Source organism: Cricetulus griseus, chromosome 7 (genome assembly GCF_003668045.3).
Source record: "Cricetulus griseus strain 17A/GY chromosome 7, alternate assembly CriGri-PICRH-1.0, whole genome shotgun sequence".
NCBI classification, from domain to species: domain Eukaryota; kingdom Metazoa; phylum Chordata; class Mammalia; order Rodentia; family Cricetidae; genus Cricetulus; species Cricetulus griseus.
Window position 1 is genome coordinate 35,330,938 of NC_048600.1, and position 17,923 is coordinate 35,348,860.

The window sequence follows — 17,923 nt, forward strand, 5'->3', positions numbered from 1 at the left end:
CCCTGTCTAGTGAAAGTGAAACACTGTCTAAAATTAAAAAAAAAAAAAAAAAAACTGCAGGACTGTGAAGATGGCTCAGGAGATAAAGACACTTATTGCCAGGCCTATTGCCCATGGATTCCCCGGAATCCATGTGGTGGACAGAGAGAATCAACTCCCAAAAGTTGTCCTCTGACCTCCACCCACACACAGTGGCACATCTCCAAAGATTCTCATACTCACAATAAACAAACAAGTACATGTAATTTTTAAAAATTTTAATATGGGGATAAAGAGGAGGCTCAGTGGCTCATAGCCTTTACTGCTCTTCTAGAAGCCCCAAATTCAGTTCCCAGAACCCCCATGTGGTGACTCACTCTCCAGTGCCAGAGGATCCACTGCCTTCTTCTGGCCACCATGTGCACATAACTCACATGAACTCACGTGCACATAGCCACATATAGGCACATACATATACATGCAAAACTGTAAAGAATTTTAAAGGCTATGGATGTACTCCTTTAATCCCAGCATTCAGGAACCAGAGGCTGGGGAATCTCTCAGAGTTTAAAGCTAGCTTTGTCTACATGGTGAGCTCTAGGCCAGCTAGACTACACACTAAAACCCTCTCTCAAGAAAAATAATTAATTAAAAAAATAAAAATCATAAAAAATTCCAAGTGGTGGTGGTACATGCCTTTAATCCCAGCACTTGGGAAGAAGAGGCAAGCATATATCTATGAGTTCAAGGCCAGCCTGATCTACAGAGTGAGTTCCAAGACAACCAAGGCTACACAAAGAAATCCTGTCTGGGGGGGGGGGACTATAAAAAAGGCTAAGGATATAGCTCAGTGGTACAGAACATTGTCTAGTATACTCAAGGCCTTGGGTTCCATCCTCAGTACTGCCACAAATAAAGATATCCTCTGTCCCCTCCCTGACCACAAAACCTCAGGTGTGATTTCTCTTCAGATCTCCCAAGACCTAGTACCACACACTTAAGCAGAAAGCTAAATGTTGAACAAAGAACACCATGAACTCTAAATGCCATGTTGCTATGTGTAAGTGGGCTGGGGCTACACAATAAAGCCACCTGTCAACTGCCACAGCATCCTAACTACCACAGCATATTGACTGCCAAGTGTAAAGCTGCCTTCCCAGAGGGCTCCCAAGTCTATCATAGCAGACCACAGTAGTATGTGACAGTCACTCCTTGTACTAATTTAAATGAGATATGTCACCCATAGGTGTAAGCATTTAACACTTGGTCCTGCTTGTTGGTGATGCTGTTTGGAGAGGTTATGGAAGGTGCGGCCTTGCTGGAGGAAGTACATCACTGGAGGGCGGGCTGTAAAATGTAAAGCCTTAGCCATTACCAGTTTGTTCTTTCTGCTCTTTGCTCATGGTGGATGATGGGAGTGCTTTGCTTCCTTCTCTGGTTGTCATCATGCCTGCGGCCATACCTCTCACCTTGATGGGTTCTTACCCCTCTGGAACCAGAAGCCAAAACAAACTCTTTGTTCCATAAGTTGCTTTCCATGGCATTTTATCACAACAACAGAAAACTAGCTAATACACTCCTCAACTTAACAAACAACTCCAAAAGCTAAAAGTGAGGATAAAAATCTAAAGGGTATTAGACCCAAGGGGAATGAGGGGTTAGAAGGCCACAGGCTTCAGGTGAGCTGAGAAATGCCCTCAAAGTACATGCACATCTTTATGCCATCACAAAACAGGCAGTGCCAACGTACACAGCAGAGAGAAAGAGGAGCAAAGGCATAGGGGCCTTTACAGGGTCCATCCTCCCAGATGTAAAATAATGGTCACTGTTTGTGGTTAACTTTGACGTGGCCAAGTTTAGCAACAAACTGTTGGGGGCAGGCATGAGAGCTCCTTTAAGGTCTTGCCAACCAGTTTACACCGAGGCACTCAGCTGGAGTCTTTGGCAACAATCCAGTTCTATAGAAGACCCCATAGCCACTTCTAACTTCTCAGTGTCCACAAACTGTCCTTGCCCTAAACCCAGATCTACTAGCTTCCAAACCTACCTGAACAGGTAACTCAAAAGCCCCATTTGGTCTTTGGGGCAAAGTTCTAACAGGAGAAGACAGGAAGCACCCACCTGCTGCAACATACGAGCCCACTCCACTGACAGGGAAGAGGACATCAGTGTCAGCATCAGCATCTCCATGGAGCACCTGTAGTGGGGCCCAGCCATGGACCTGGGGGAGGCAGACGTTCCCATCCAGTGGCCTATGGAAAAAGAATGCAGCTGCATAACAGAGCCTGGGGATTTACCACAGCATCTCCTAAGCCTCAAATTCCCAGGCCTAGATGGACTAAAACAGAATAAGTCATGGGCTGGTGGGAGTCAGTACCGCAGAGCCCAGGTCAGACCCCTCAGAACAGGGGCAAAGAGCCAGACAATGGTTGTGATGCTCTCACGGAACTTATAGTTTGGAAGAGTACCAAAACATCAATCACAACTTCCTGCAAGATGGAGGCTCAGCTCAGAAGTATGAAGCAGGCAGGAATGCTGAGGAGGAAGACCCTTGCAGAGAAGGGATGAGGGTAGCCAACCATGGAGGTGTACACTCATAATCCCATTGCTGTGCCTGTGGAGCACAACATATCACCAACTTAGAATCTTGCTTTGGTTTGATTTGTTTGTAGATGGAGGGCGTGGATTTTTGGTTTTACCAAGAGTTTTTGCTTTTTTACTCCTTTGTTTGAGACAGGGTCTCATGTGTCCCAGCTGGCTTAAAACTCTGTACATAACTGAGGTGACCTTGACCACCTTCACACAATCACTACTGTGCACTAACTTAGAACATAAAGAGGCTCAACAAATCAAAATCACACATACTACATCAAAGGAAAGGGGTGGGGGAGAAAAGTCTAATTATGTAGTTTACATTTTTAAAGATTTATGTGTATGGGTGTATTGTCTATGTGCATGTCTAGGTACCACATGCATGCATTACCCATAGAGGCCAGAAGGCATCAAATCCCCTGGAACTGGTTGCTGTTACGTCCAAAGTGGGTTCCCTAAAATGATAGTAGGGCTCAGCCCAGGCTGGACTCTGAACAGGTAAACAGAAGGATCCTAAACAGCATTCCTCAGAACCTTGTGAAGCAGGTTTCTGTTTTTCAGGAAGTCACTATTCCCCTTCTCTGTCCCTAGAGGCAAAGGGGAAATCTAGTCTTAACACATTTCTTGGCCAGCAGACCACCTACCCTAATTTCCAGGCTCCCTCCCACTAAACCTTTCTCTTTAAAGACTGGTGAAGCTTTCTCAGCCTTTTGCAATTCTCTATGCCCCAGGGAGATAACACAACAATCTTGAATTTCTCCAACCTTTCTTTCTACCCATGGGGTAGTATAGTTTGGCAGCCAGTGCTCTTAACCAATAAGTCATCTGTCTCCCCAGCCCCAAATCATGTAATTTAGCAGGCCTGGTGGCACACAGTACTTGGTAGGCTGCCCAGTCTGGGTCACATAACAAGGCCTTGTTTCACAGCCACATAGTTCCATGGTGCAGTGTTTGCATGTACAAAATTCTCAGTATAATCTGCAGTACCCAACAGAGAAAGAAAGACCCTAACCACAAGTATAGGCTCACACCTGTAATCCCAAGCTTATGAGGCAGAAGCAAGAGGGCTGGAATGAATTTAAAGCCAACCTGGGCTACAGGGTGAGACCCTGTCTCAAAACAGTGTCACCTGTCCAAGGTCATTGGCCATTCACAACAGCACCAAGGATGAGGTCTTCCAAATCAAACCACAATGGTATCCAGCTTCCTGCCTGCATGAACCTCTACACACAGCTTTTCTTTATTTTAGGGCTAGGATGAGACATTTCCTTTGTAAACATTTTAGACTGTGAGGCATATTCTTCGAGGTGGGTGCTTCTTTACAAGCCTTTAAAATGCAACCACCAAATCAAGCTGGGGTGAGCACTGAGTAGGAAACCCAGGGAACCATCCTGACAGAATATTATCAATGAATTGTTTTCTTCCAGGCTAGTACAGGGAAATTCAGAAGCAGGATGGGTGAGAAAAGGACAGCTCTGGCCTTAGACCTGGCCACTGTCCCCCAAGTGTTAGCCTCTAGGCTATTAGAACCACCCTATTGGGGCTCTGATGCAACAGGTGGTTGTCAGGTTGTTCCCAAAAAGGGCAGGCCAACTGACTTGTCCAAAACTGAGTGTAGGTAGGTCTAGCTCAACCTGGACTATAGGAGGACTTCTTGCAGTTAAGACAAAACAAAACCAGCATTCCTCAGGAACTTATGAAGCCCATTCTACCAAAAGAAGCCACTTCCCTTACTTCCAGAAAAGGGACCTATGGTTCTCCAGTTAACAAACACCTATAATGCCTATGAGCATTTCACAGTCCATACTAGCACCCTAGTTGCCTCCTCCTCAGCAACTCACCCTTCTTACAATCTGGCTATTCTGGCTCCTGCTTCTCTCACTATGCTTTCTCTACTCTCTATTCCTTGCTATTGTCCCCTCTCTCACAGATAGCTCTGGCCACATCCAGTCTGCTTCTCTCCCTCTGCTCAGGACTCTTCCTGTTAATACCATGGAGTGGTCATATGATCAGTTTATACAATGGTGACTAAGGGAAGTGGCATGCTGGCAGTCAGGACACGTTCTTAAGAGAAAGCAGCAGTACTGGCCAGTCTGTGTGAGCTAAAGTTATGTTAGCCTGGTCTACAAAAGCTAGTTCCAGGACAGCCTCCAAAGCCACAGAGAAACCCTGCCTGGAAAAAAAAAAAGGGGAGGGGGCAATAAGACGGCTCAGCAGATAAAGGTGTTTGATTGACCCCCAGGACCCATAAGATGAAAGGAGAAAACTGACTTACAAATTAGCTACACACACACACACACACACACACACACACACACGTAAAAAATTAAGATTGGCTTTAAATTAACAAAATATGCTTGTCATATTTTGTCCAAACCAAGACACTGTTAAAATAATGTAAAAGAAAAACACCTGTGGCCACATTATCCAAACACAACTGGGTGAAAGGGTATCCTAGGCAGCGGTCATGGTCAATACTGAGCAAAGGGGAATGAATTCATCTTCATGCTGTAAGACACTCATTCATCACTTAAAATGATGTTCAAAGGCATAGTGGCACACTCATTTAATCCCAGCTCGGAGGCAGAAGCAGGAAGCTCTCTGGGAACTTAAGGCCAGAGGCTCCATAAAACCCTGAGGTCAATCCCTAGGACTGCAAAAACTAACAACTTTCCCAAGAGCCTATTTCCACCACAAATAAATAAATAAATAAACAAAACCCATTCTAACAACAAAACAGTGTTAGGAGTCTATGCTCTGAACCTATGAGGACAACCCCCCACCCCCATCCACCCCTTTCCCCACCTCCCACCCCTACCCCCACCCCCACAGGTTAACTGCCTGGTGAACATTCAGGTCAGACCAGATGTTCTGCTTCTCTGAACAAGGGCTTTGGAATCTTGCTACTCAGCTCTTCCCCAGTTGAGACATCATCCTCATCCTTGGGGCAAACTCTGCACCCAGGTCCAGATATTTTATCAACCATCTTCTGCCCAGGTTATCAGCGGCTGTACCTCCATCCCCACCCCCATACACATTCTGCTTTCCTGCCTATGTAGGTGCCAGTTTGGGCCTGGAATGGAGGGGAGGGGTATGGAGCCAGCCTGGCTCTTGCAAGCACTGGATGAGTAGGAACTGAGGACTCATCATGCTGGTCTTACTGTAAACTATTAGGAGGTATGAGGAGCAGGGTGTTTACAGTTCACACTTGTAGCTCTCTGAGTTACCCCAACACCCCTCCAAACTCACTTCCTTATCGGTGTCACAGTACAAACAAGATAACTGAAAAACTCCTTTCCATAATAAAGTGATTACCTATTCTAAAAACAAAACAAAATAAGCAAAGCCAATGTTTGTGACAAATACTGGGTAAAGAGGGATCAGGCAACCAGGGGTGGTCACGCACACCTTTAATCCCAGCACTCGGGAGGCAGAGGTCTGTGAGTTCAAGACCAGCCTGGTCTACAAAAGCTAGTTCCAGGACTGCCTCCAAAGCCACAGAGAAATCCTGTCTCATAAAACCAAAAAAAAAAAAGGAGGGTTCAAGCATAACCAGCAAACAGGGAAAGCCCTAATTTGGGCTACCAGATCATCCTAAAAACAAGCAAGCATCCAATTTTTCCAGAAGCAATGGTAAGCAGTGCTGAGCCCTCCCCTGGCCTGGCCACACTCCCCCACATGACTGCTGTATACAATCTAGACCTCTCCTGTGACTACAAGCTTAAACTAAAAGGAAGTGTTACTCAATAAGCCACTCATCACTGCTCAGCTCCTCCCGGGTTAGCTCTGTAGATTCTTCAGCCAAGATGCCCTGGACACCAGCAAAAGGCTGTCCATGGTCCATGGAGACCCAGGCTCCCAAGGTCACCCAGCACTGCTCTGTGCCTTTTACACATCACAATGCCAGCAGCTACCCTAACTTACAAGCTGGCCTCCCCTCCAAGCTGCACTCCATGGCACCAGAGGTAGGAAGAAAAATGGCTGGGTATGAGGCACTGGCTCACACACACTCACCTACAGAGCCACAGAATGAAGTGGCATTCCCAAGCCCTCAAAGAACTAAAGGCAGTTTCAATGATTACTTGTACGTGCCAACTTAGCTGGGCAATTTTGTCAGATATTTGGTTAAATATTATGCTAGAAGTTGCTGTGAGGTTTTTTTTTTAAGATTAGCATTTACTTCAGTGGATTTTTAGTTAAATAGATTATCCTTTTGGACTAGGTGGGCCTCAGGCAAAGCTATAATACAAAACCACCTGATCCTGGCAGAAAAAAAAAAAAAAAAAGGAATTCTGCCAGGAAACTGCCTCTGGACCCGAACTGCAACTCTTCTGCTACCATTCTACCTACAGATTTGACTAACTGCATCCCACAGTCCTGTGTGCCAATACTCCAAATCAGGAGAAAGGGGAAAAAAGAAACAAGCATGGTGATACATATCAAAATTCTCAGCCCTTGGGAAGTAAAGACTCAGGCCAGCCTGGACTACATGACACACCCTGTCTCAAAACAAACAAAACCAAAAAGATGGAGACATACATGCAGAAATAAAGATAAGTAAATGAGGAAAACACACACTCATGCATACTTGCACTCACACTCCCCAGTTTTTTCTGAGAACTATTACTAATACAAGAAGTCACAGACTTTGCTCCCAGATTCAAAACATCACAGCTTGTGAACATGAATGATGCTGCTTAGAAATGACTCTAACAAGTAGTCTGGGAATGGAATACAGCCTTATACATATAACATTCTAGAGGCTGAATCAGGATAATGTGCCAAAGACCAGCCTGGGCTACATCCAGAGACCCTGCTTCCAAAGTAACAACAAAAGTGAACAACCTAAGTACTCAACAGTGACAGAACCACTTAGCAAGTGAGGGTTCTGCAGAGAAACAAAACCAGTGAGAGGTCTGAGGAGGTACAAATATAGACTCTGACGATATGCTGCTTCGTGAGTGTGAAAGCTGGGAGGTCCAGGAAAGTTGGTGGTGTAGTTCTGGGAATCAGGAGAATCAGTGTGAATCCTAGTCCTTGGGCAGCAAAAGACCAACACCCCAGCTCAAGTTGTCAAGCATGAAGGAAGCTATTACACTTCCTCAGGCTCTTCTGCTCCTGTCAGGTCCTGGCTGACACTACCTATGCTTGAGAGGAAAGCCTTGTCATTAAGTCAATCCATCCAAACACTGATCTCAGCACGAACACTCTTGCCAGATTCCAGAAACAAGGATGTAACCTGGGCATCTCATGGTCCAGTAAGGTGACATTGCATAAAATAAGTGAATTATGTATTAACATGGAAAATATTAAGGTCTGGGGAGCAGCATTTGTGGCCCCAACTCCCTGCATGGCTAACCTCTTTGCCAAATCTCAATTCTGGAATTTTTTTCTCATCTGTATATTACAGCATGGGGAACATGGTCAATACACATATGTGAATGAGAGCAAAACCTTTAAAACTTTTAGATGTATTTTTATTTTATATGTATAGATGTTTTGCCTGCATGTGTGTATGTGCATCCCATGCATGGCACCTGGTACCTACAGAGGCCAAAAGAGGGCATCAGATCCCAAGGGACTAGTCTTACAGATGGCTGTGACTCACCATGTCGGGTCTGGGAATCCAGCTTGGATCCTCTGCAAGAGCGACAAGTGTGATTAACTGCTGAATACATTCTCCAGCCCCAAAACTTTTTAAACAGGCATAGTCTCCAGAGAAATTAAAAAATGTTGCTATTACACAAACACGAACATCAGGAACACAGCACTGGGGACATTAAGAGCACCATGGCATTTCTGTCCCACAGAAAGACACTTTTACACATGTTCATTCCACACTTTACCAGGAGGGGCTGTGAAGTCAGCCATGATTAGTACCATGTACTCTAGACTGAAGAGAAAAAATACTTAACTGTCTGTGTGTCTGTAAAGCAAGGGTAAACAACAGAGGACTGTGAAGAGCAGCCTGCAGCAGTAGCAGTTGGCCCGTGTGACATCACTCAGGCCTCAGACATCATGTGGCTAGGCTCTGCAACACCCCTACAAGTACGTGCTGCCACTGGCTCAGGCCTCAGATGCGGCCAGAGACTCTGAGGGGGAAAGGAACTTATTCCAAGAAAAGACACAGGGAGTACCTAGAGCCTAGGTTGGCTTGCAGGCAAGGCCTACACTGGCCATTCCCCATGAGGCTGTGCTTTGGGCTCCACTGATTTAGATCTACATCTCACCCAGTTAAGGCAACAAGTGCAGAAAAATTGAGCTCTGGGATTCCTATGTTAGTGGAAAGTTAGAGACAGAGGAAACCCCAGTTCACAAAAGCCACAGCCTTTTATGTTTAAGCAAAAATTTCAAAGTACACATGTTGATGCTGATGTTGCATTAAGTCCATTTAAATAGACTGCTTAATTCTCAGCAGGTTAAGGCCATAAAGATCCAAAGAATGAATAATGTCTCCAAAGAAATACAAAAATGAACTATTTTTATGCCTATGGTGCATGTACATGTTCATATGTCCTCATTCACATGTTCAACTGTGTATGCACACATGCCTTGGTACACATGTGGAGATCAGAGTTCAAGTTCATGTATCCATCCTGTCTTTCTACAATGTTTGAGTCAGGACCTCTTGTTCTTCTCTGCTATGTATGCCAGGCTACCTAACATAAAGCTTCCATCTCCCATCTCCTCTTGGGAGCACGGGAATAACAGGGAGTCTGCGCTGCTGCAGCCAGCTGGGGTGCTGGGGATCTGAACTCAGGCTATCATGCGTGCTTGTACGGCAGGAGGTTTACCCGCTGAAGCACTTCCTCAGCCCCACTCATCTCACTCACTTCCTAGAAAATGTCTGATGTAACTCGATCACTAAGACCTCGAGTGAACTCACTTGTCTGGCGACTCGGAGTGGCCCGTGTGCTTCCTTCCTGCTGAGTTCCTGTACACATCCTCCTCATTTTCATCCACATCATCATCGATGCTTTTCACATCCAGCTTCTGGTAGCCTGACTCCCCATTCAAAGATGCAGAATCAAGTTTCCATGAATTGCTGCTCTGGCTCCCATTGGAATTTGGCCCAAAGGGGCTTTCAAAGGTTGACATGATGTTGATGGAGGAGCTTTCTACAGTCCCAGGAATCTTTTTTAAAGTGTCCCCAATGTTCGGCTCATCATCATCGTCATCAAAAGAGACAATGTTGGTCACCTTCTTCCTCCTCCTCCTCTCCCTTTTACATCTGGCATCTGGTGAAAGAAAAGCTGTGGTAGTATACAGAAGGAAGGCCAAGCTACATTCCCATGGGGCAGCAAAGCTTATTATCACACCACAAATAAACTAAGACTAAATCAGATTTTGTTGGATTTCCAGGTTTTTTTTTTTTTTGGAAATAGATTCTTTTTCGTACAATATATTATGAATATGGTTTCCTGCAGATCCTCCCCACCCACTCAAATCCACATCCTTTCTTTCTCTCTCTCATCTGAAAACAAACAGGTATCTAATAATAAGATAAAAACAAACCAGAATAAGACAAAATCAAACAAACAAAAAAAAGCACAAGAAACACACATGGACACAGACACAGACACACACACACACACACATTCACACACACAGAAAACCAGACACAACATCAGAAACCATAATATATAAGCAGCAAAAGACCTGTAAGATCCAAAAAAAAAAAAGCCCAGACAAAGCATTATGAGACTAAAAATCCCTTCAAAAATACCACTAAGCTTGTTTTACATTGGCCATTTACTATTGGGCATTTTTTTAAAACCATTTTTAAAGGGAGGGGTGTGTGTATGTGTGTGTGTGTGTGTGTGTGTGTGTGTGTGTGTGTGTGTGTGTGTGGTATGGTGTGGTGTGGTGTGGTGTGGTGTGTAATTTGTGCAGATCCCTTGGAGCTGGAGACATAGGCACTAGGAACCAAACTCTGGTCCTCTGGAAGAGCAGCAAACACTGGGAGGACAGGGACGCTAGAGGCAAAACCTACTATTGTTATTTTGCTAAAACTCACACTGTCAAATATTCCTCTAAATATTTCTGTTTATACCCATAGGTTAGTGATGCTCTCAGCTTTGGTCAGGGAAGTTTCTTTTTTTACTGGGCAGCATTTAATACAGAGAATTATAATTGGTCAAAGTGCTGAGAAGAAGCAACTGTAAGTGCTTAGCCCTATGAGAAATCTTTATCAAATCTACCCACCTCACTAAGGTTCAGTGAGCACCAGGGAAAAGGAGGCAGAAATAACATAAGATCCAGAAGGCAGGGAGGAATATAAGATGATGTCTGATGGTCATGATATGGCTGTTGTATTAATGAACTCACAACAGTTGTGTTAACTACATAAGACCAAGCCAGTCGCTATTCCAGCATGGCAGAGGAGGGGGTCAAAAGACCTTACCCGGTCTGAGAAGCTATTGACAGTTGAAGGCCAACTGGGAAAGGAGTGTGGCTGCTAAGTTGCCCTTGCTCAGGTGGATGGCCCCACACCCACGCTTATGTAGGTAGCACTAATGGGACTCACTGATATTTTATATATAAAGAGGACATGACGGTGGGAAATGTCAGGGGAGCGTGGGAAGTAGACATGATCACTACACATTGCATACAAGTATGAAACTGTCAGAGAATAAATGAGACATTCTTTTTTTTTAAAAAGGGATAAGAAGAAAAGTTTTAATGGGAGGACTAGTGAGATGGCTCAGTAGGCAAAGTTCCTGCTGCACAAGCAGAAGGACTTGAGTTTGGACATGAGCCCTGAGGAAAGCTGGGCATGGCGGTGTACACCTGTGACTCCAGCCCTGGAGGAAAGTGGGGCATGGTGGTCCTCTGTATGTTGTGAATATATGTTTCTCTTATTAGTTGATGAATAAAAACTGTTTTGGCCAATGGACAGACAAGATGTAACTAGGCAGCAAGTATAGGTAGGGCTACCAGACTAAGAGAATTGTGGGAAGAGGAAGGCAGAGAGTGAGTCTCGAGGCAGACACCATGTAGCTACTGGGAAGATAGGACACCTGGGTATTCTCCAGTAAGCCAAGACTACGTAGAGATACATAGATTAATCGAAATGGGTTAATAACTAAGAGAGAGCTAGCCAGTAAGAAGCCTGAGCCATCAGCCAAAAAGTTTTTAATTAATATAAGCCTCTGTGTGATTATTTGTGACTAAACAGCTGAGAGATCGGGCAGGGCAAGACAGAAACTTCTGCTAACAGTGGTCTACATCTATAATTCTACCCTGGAAAGGCAGAGACAGGCTGATCCCTGGATCTCAGTGACCAACCAGTCTAGTCAATCAGTAAACTCTGGGCTCAGGTGAGAGATGATGTCTCAAAATAAAAGTAAGGTGTACAAGAAGATGCCAAAAACTGACCTCTGGCCTTTACACTTAAATACATGTGCACACAAAATGCACAAACAAACACACATACACAAAAACAGACAGACAGATAGAAATAAACAGATGGCGCCTGGTGGAGTAGGATTGTAATTATTTGGGGGGGGGGTTTTCGAGATAGGATTTCTCTGAGTAGCTTTGGAGCCTATCCTGGAACAGGTTGGCCTTGAACTCACAGAGATCCGCCTGCCTCTACCTCCCAAGTGCTGTCATTAAAGACGTGTACCACCACCACCTAGCTCATAATTGTAATCTTACTGCTCAAAAGCTAAGGTAGAAATATCCAAGTTCAAGACTAGTATGGGCTACAGAGTCATTTCAAAGCCAACCCTAACAATATGATAAGACCTTGTCTCAAAAACAAAAAGTAAGAAGAACTGGAGATATAGCTGGCTGGTAGAGCACTTGCCTAGTGTGTACAATCTACACTACAAAAAAAATAGATATTTTCTTAAAATGTTTTCAAAGGGGTTTGGGAAGACAAGGAACAGTATTTAACCCCCCAAGTTAACAACCCCAAATGCTCTAAGGGCATCATCAACTTCTGGCAAATTTATCTTAACTGAACCAATTCTCCTTGCCTGCTCATAGTCAAAGCTCAGAGCTATTCTCTTCCTTCAGGCCACGACTTAAATAGCATCCTTCCAGTACAAACCCAAAAGTGTTCTCTATGAAGCAGCCTATGTTTTCATATATACAAGAACAATAAGCTGCTTGTGTCATTTGTTTTTAAATATCACCCCTGTACATCCCCAAGAAGACTAAGCAGGATGCTAGCAGAGTCTCAGCTCACTACTGAACACCAAGTAGAAGTAAATGGTAAAAGAAGTAAATGGTAAAAGATGACTCACCTAGCTTCCTAGGACTGGCTGTTTGCTTTTCTACCCTTTCTGTTGGGTCCCTCTCAAAGTGAATGACTTTGCTCCCCAGGGGAAAGTGACAACATTAAGGTGTGTTCCTCTCAGTCCCACTCTTATTTCATTTACGCTGGCCTACTGTGCCACCTCCAGGGCCCCTTTTGGCTCACCAACATTGACGTTCTTGGATATGACAGGCAGAGGGTCAGTCTCTTGCTCCGGCTTGATGAGAATAGAGACAGCAGAGGATGCTGTGATCTCCCTGAGAAGGCTGCTCATACCCTGAGTGGACTCCTTCAGCAAGGACGTCACATTCTGTGTTGACTCCTTTAAGAGGTCAGAGACAGTGGGAGCAAATTTGCTCTGCCCATTCAAATCTTTGTTGTCAATGTTAATTGCAAAGAGTATAGAGTTCAGACCTGCCAAAAAAAAAAGGGGTGGGGGGGTCTTACTGTCATGCAGTCACACCTCCAACATCAGCAACAAAACAGTCTACAGGGACACAAGGGGACAAACCTCATCTTCAGCATCTATAAAACCATCTGAAATTGGCATTGGCATATAGAAGCTCATGTGAACAGTCTTTCCATATTCCATCCCTGAATGTCAGGAAGACAAATGGCAACAAGAATCACCCAGGAGAAGACAGTGGCAGAAGTTCTGGAGAGAGGCTGCCTGGGCTAAGCCACAGAACAGCCACTTAGTAGCTCAGAGAACTTGGTCAAGCAACTTGCCACCTCCTTGAGCTCTAGTTTCTTTACCTGAAGAATGGTGAAAACAGTAACCCTCTTGGGATTGTGAGTACTAAAGATTTCACCCACCAAAACCTCATCAAGAGCTCAGTGTACACTAAGAACGCCATTACAATTGCTTTATCCAAGACTGACACTGGCATCCTATGACCTACAAAGAAAACCATGGCCAAAGCCTGATTTTCTTGTCCCTAGATGAGACTAACATGACCCTCATTATGAGGACTTAATGTCAGGTTTTAGAAGAAAAAGAATGTAAATGTAACAATAAAGAATTTAGAAGAAAGACAAGCTATCATGTTTATCACCTTCAAAGGAACAGTCAAGCATCAAAGGATTTCTCAAGAGCTATCAACCCAGGACTTAGTTAGTTGCTGATAAGCCACATACATGACCTTTTCTTTTCTATGGCTATCTTAAAGCCTCGGAAAGGTGACTGAAAATCTAAGAATGTCCTCACTCATAGCGAAGGAGGTAACACAGCTAATAGGATCCAACTGACAAGCAGCAGAACCAGGAGTCAAGGCAGTCTGCCAATCCAATCCCCAGTTCTTTACAGATCACCTGGCAGGCCACAGCCAAACCCTTCACCTCATGCTTTATCTGCATGGGTATCAAATTCTAGATAAATGGCCCCAACTTTAAAAAGCAACAGTGATGCTTCGAATCAGGAGGACACAAAACATCACAGCACCCTCTTGGGCAAGTAATCCACTCCCAGAACCTCTTTGTTCAGCAAGCTTCTCAGGGCTCATCACTCCTGCCTCCTCCAGGCTTACCAGCTGCCATGGTAGGGAGCATGCTGGACCTTTCTTCATCCATTACAAAAGACCAGTCTTCATAGAATGTGCTGCAAAGCAAAGAGAACAGGGAAACTCTTAAAGGAAGGTAGTTCTTGGCATTCACACACTGGCCAATGATGCCACTGATGGCTCCCTGGAAACTCTAGGCCTGGTCAGCCACAAAGAGGGAATTTTGTCCCTCTCCACTTTGAAGCTTCTCACTAGAAACAAAGGTCTGAATGCACATATCCTATGACTTCCTTCTTGGTCCCCTGAGACTGTGAACTTTAGAGGACTGAAATAGACATATGCAAATGTATTTATAAAGAAGCAAAGCTGAAGACGACAGAGGAATGGATTCCACTCACAAGGTACCCCAGAGACAGGAAGTCCAAGCTCACCAACAGGGCTCACTTGATTCACTAATACAAGAAGAAATCATTTCAAAAGCAATTGCGGAGTTACAAAGCTCCATCAACCAGGACATCCACTTATAAAAACTGCTGGGCTACAAACCCAAAATACAAGTTAGCCATGGAAAGGGCGGGAGGGATTTCAGTAGCAGCTGGGTAGGGTCAGGAAAGCCTATAGGTAGGCAAGGCAATCTAGCCAATCAAAGGTACAGCAGGGCTTAAAAGCAGGTCTCCCAAGTCCAATTTCCAAGCACTGTATACAACTCTGTTAAGCAATAAACCAGAGTCCTTAGTGTCAGGTAACAGAATTCTAAGTGCAGTTGTAATAGCATCAGTTCAGTGCTGAGTGGCCTGCAATTCAGCAAGACATGGGAAAAACTAGCTGCTGACGTGACTGACTACAACATTGGAGGGATACAATGGGACAATGAAAAACCACCAAGTCAAGCTACAATTTAACAGGCACCCAATTCCACACCAAATTGGGATCATTTGAAAATCTAAACTAGCTTTCATACATGTAAATGAATCTGGGGTATGAGTATGTGTGTGTGTGTGTGTGTGTGTGTGTGAGAGAGAGAGAGAGAGAGAGAGAGAGAGAGTCCATGAATGTGCTTACATATGGAGACAAGAGAACAACCTCCAGTGTAATTCCTCAGGATCATTTCTCCTTTTTGGACAGAGTCTTCCATTGTCCTGGAGATCACCAAGTAGGCTAGGCTGGCTGGCTGGCCAGTGTTTCCCCAGAGATCTTTCTGTCTCTGACTCCTTATCACTGGGACAGACACCACTATGCTAACTCTTCTCTCTCTTTTTTTTTTTTTTTTTTGAGACAGGGTTTCTCTGTGGCTTTTGGAACTAGCTCTTGTAGACCAGGCTGGTCCGAGCTCACAGAGATCTGCTTGCCTCTGCCTCCCTAGTGCTGGGATTAAAGGTCACCACCCAGCTTTCTTCTTCATTGTTTTAGTTTTAGTTCTATTATTGTGTACATATGTGTATGCAGGATATGTGTGAATTTGGGTATAGGTAGAGGTCCATAAAGTTCTCTTTCCTTCCATGTGTGCTCAGCAAGAGCTTTTACCCACTGAAAGCCATCTCACTGTCCCAAGAGTGTTTTTAAGAAAAATCCTAGAATACCCACAGAATCACTGGTAGAACTACCAATAGAAGAAACATTGCAGCAAGGACAGCATGGAAGGAGCATTTGTCTGGCATGCACCAGTACCTGAATCTGATTTCCAGTCAAGAAAAAAGTAAAGCAGAGAGAAGAGATGGGTGGGGAGAACAAGACTGCAGATGCAGAAAGGGAGACCTGAGCCTGCAAACAAGTGGCAAAACTGAAATCCAGGGACTGTCGGAGTGCTGATGAGAAGCCAGCTTACTACATTAGTGAAATCTGAGTGTCAAGTCTATGTCTTGCTAACACGGAAGTTACTCAAGGTGCCAGAGAGGTTTGACCAAGGCCCCCAGGGTCATCAGGTGACATAAACTGTGTCTAGTCCACTATCCTCACAGGAAAAATAACTGCTAAAGTTACAGCAAAAGACACCATGTCAAGGGAACTCCCACCAAGTTAGGATTATCTCTATATATATTATGAGTGATTTAGTCTTTAAGCCAGTGGTTTCTGCAGCAGTTTCCAATGTTTCTAAGGAGCTGGTTGGCTGTACCATCTTTGGCTCTGCCTAGTGATCTCTTCCCATTGTTGAGGGCTAGCCATGCCACTCCCAGCTGCTTTACTGTGGTTGTGGCTATGTGACCCTCCCTGGCAATAGGAAGTATCTCTTGGGACAGGAGCCTAAACATTCAGTGCTTACTTCAACAGCAATCCCCTTTCCTACTGTGGGTCTATACATCTTCAGTAGGCTCCAGTCAGCATGGGCTCCAGAAGAGAACATGAAAAAAATGAAAGTGGCCAACTCAGACCACTGAGGCTTCTCAAGTGTTGCTTACTACAACACAGCCTGACCTGCACTACCAAGTAAACTTTATACTCAAGAAAAAAAAAAAAACATGATAAAATGAAGCTTTCAATAAAAACAAAACATGCCAGGTGGTGGTGGCACATGCCTTTAGTCCCAGCACTTGGGAGGAAGAGTCAGGCAGATCTCAAAGAGTTCAAGGCCAGCCTAGCCTACAAAGTGAGTTTCAGGATAGCCAGAACTGTTACACAAAGAAATCCTGCCTCTAAAAAACAATAATTAATCAATTAACTAGTTAATTGATTAATTAATTAAAAATATTTCCGTCCTTAATATCTCATATTCTGAGCAGAGCTAGTTCATGCAGGCCTATAATCCCAGCAGTAGAGAAACAGTGCGTTCCAGGCCAACCTAGACTACATATGAGAACTTCCCTCAAAATAAACAAAAGAACAAACAAGACTTCCATATCTTTGGTCAGTTTAGGATCCAATAAGCTGAAGAATCTCAAATAAAAACTCTTCGAGTGAGGGTTAGCCTGTGTCCTGGGGCAATAGCTAAGCCTTGATCATGGTAAGCACTGATAAAATCTGGCTATGTGGTGACACTCAGAGTCCCTTCTAAGCATTGTGGCATCAGTTCTCACACCAAGGGAGCAGCTGGCAGGGTTGCAGTGGGGAAGCCCCCTTCTCTCCCATTGAGGGAGACTAGAAAAAAAAAGGTCTGTGTCCAGATTCTTCCACTGTGTCCAGGGCTGTCCTGCTGGGTACCTGAGCCTGGCACGGTCAGCCAGGAGCATGTGCAGGTAGCGCTCCAGGGAGTGCTCGTTGAGAGCGCAGCGCAGCCAGGCCCGACCTCGGCCCACATCTGCAGTGATGTGATGCAGGGAGTAGAAGCGTTGCAGCTCGTGCTTGTTGAGGACCTCCTTCACGTAGAACCAGAACACGGGCTCTGGGGAGAGAGGGCAGCAGTATGTCATTGGGCCTGCATGCTGTCATCTTCAGAGCAATGGTCACTAGGCAACTTTATGGGGTGCAAATGCCATTACTTCCTTAGCACAGATGAAGTAGAACAAATCAATAATCAAAAGTAAACAGGCCTCAGAACCTCCCACACTGCGACTGCCATTTTCAGTTAACATTTTCAAAACCTTCATGTCAGTCTTTTTTTTTTTTTCACCTTTGTTTTTATACAAAATCAACATTTGTAGCAGCTAAATCATGC

The 17,923-nt window shown here is 44.6% G+C and overlaps 1 protein-coding gene across 4 annotated transcripts in view; it reads right to left on the reverse strand.

The window, feature by feature from the left end:
• Snx29 (sorting nexin 29) overlaps nucleotides 1-17,923 on the reverse strand; it is a 402,905-nt gene that overhangs the window by 343,689 nt on the left and 41,293 nt on the right. For all 4 annotated transcript variants that reach the window (XM_027424771.2, XM_027424770.2, XM_035447582.1 and 1 more), the window contains 5 exons: nucleotides 17,470-17,650; nucleotides 14,362-14,432; nucleotides 13,001-13,249; nucleotides 9,458-9,809; nucleotides 2,101-2,231 (listed from right to left, as the gene is read on the reverse strand). In XM_027424771.2, the coding sequence (XP_027280572.1) occupies nucleotides 2,101-2,231; nucleotides 9,458-9,809; nucleotides 13,001-13,249; nucleotides 14,362-14,432; nucleotides 17,470-17,650 (984 nt within the window). The remainder of the gene's footprint in view (nucleotides 1-2,100; nucleotides 2,232-9,457; nucleotides 9,810-13,000; nucleotides 13,250-14,361; nucleotides 14,433-17,469; nucleotides 17,651-17,923) is intronic.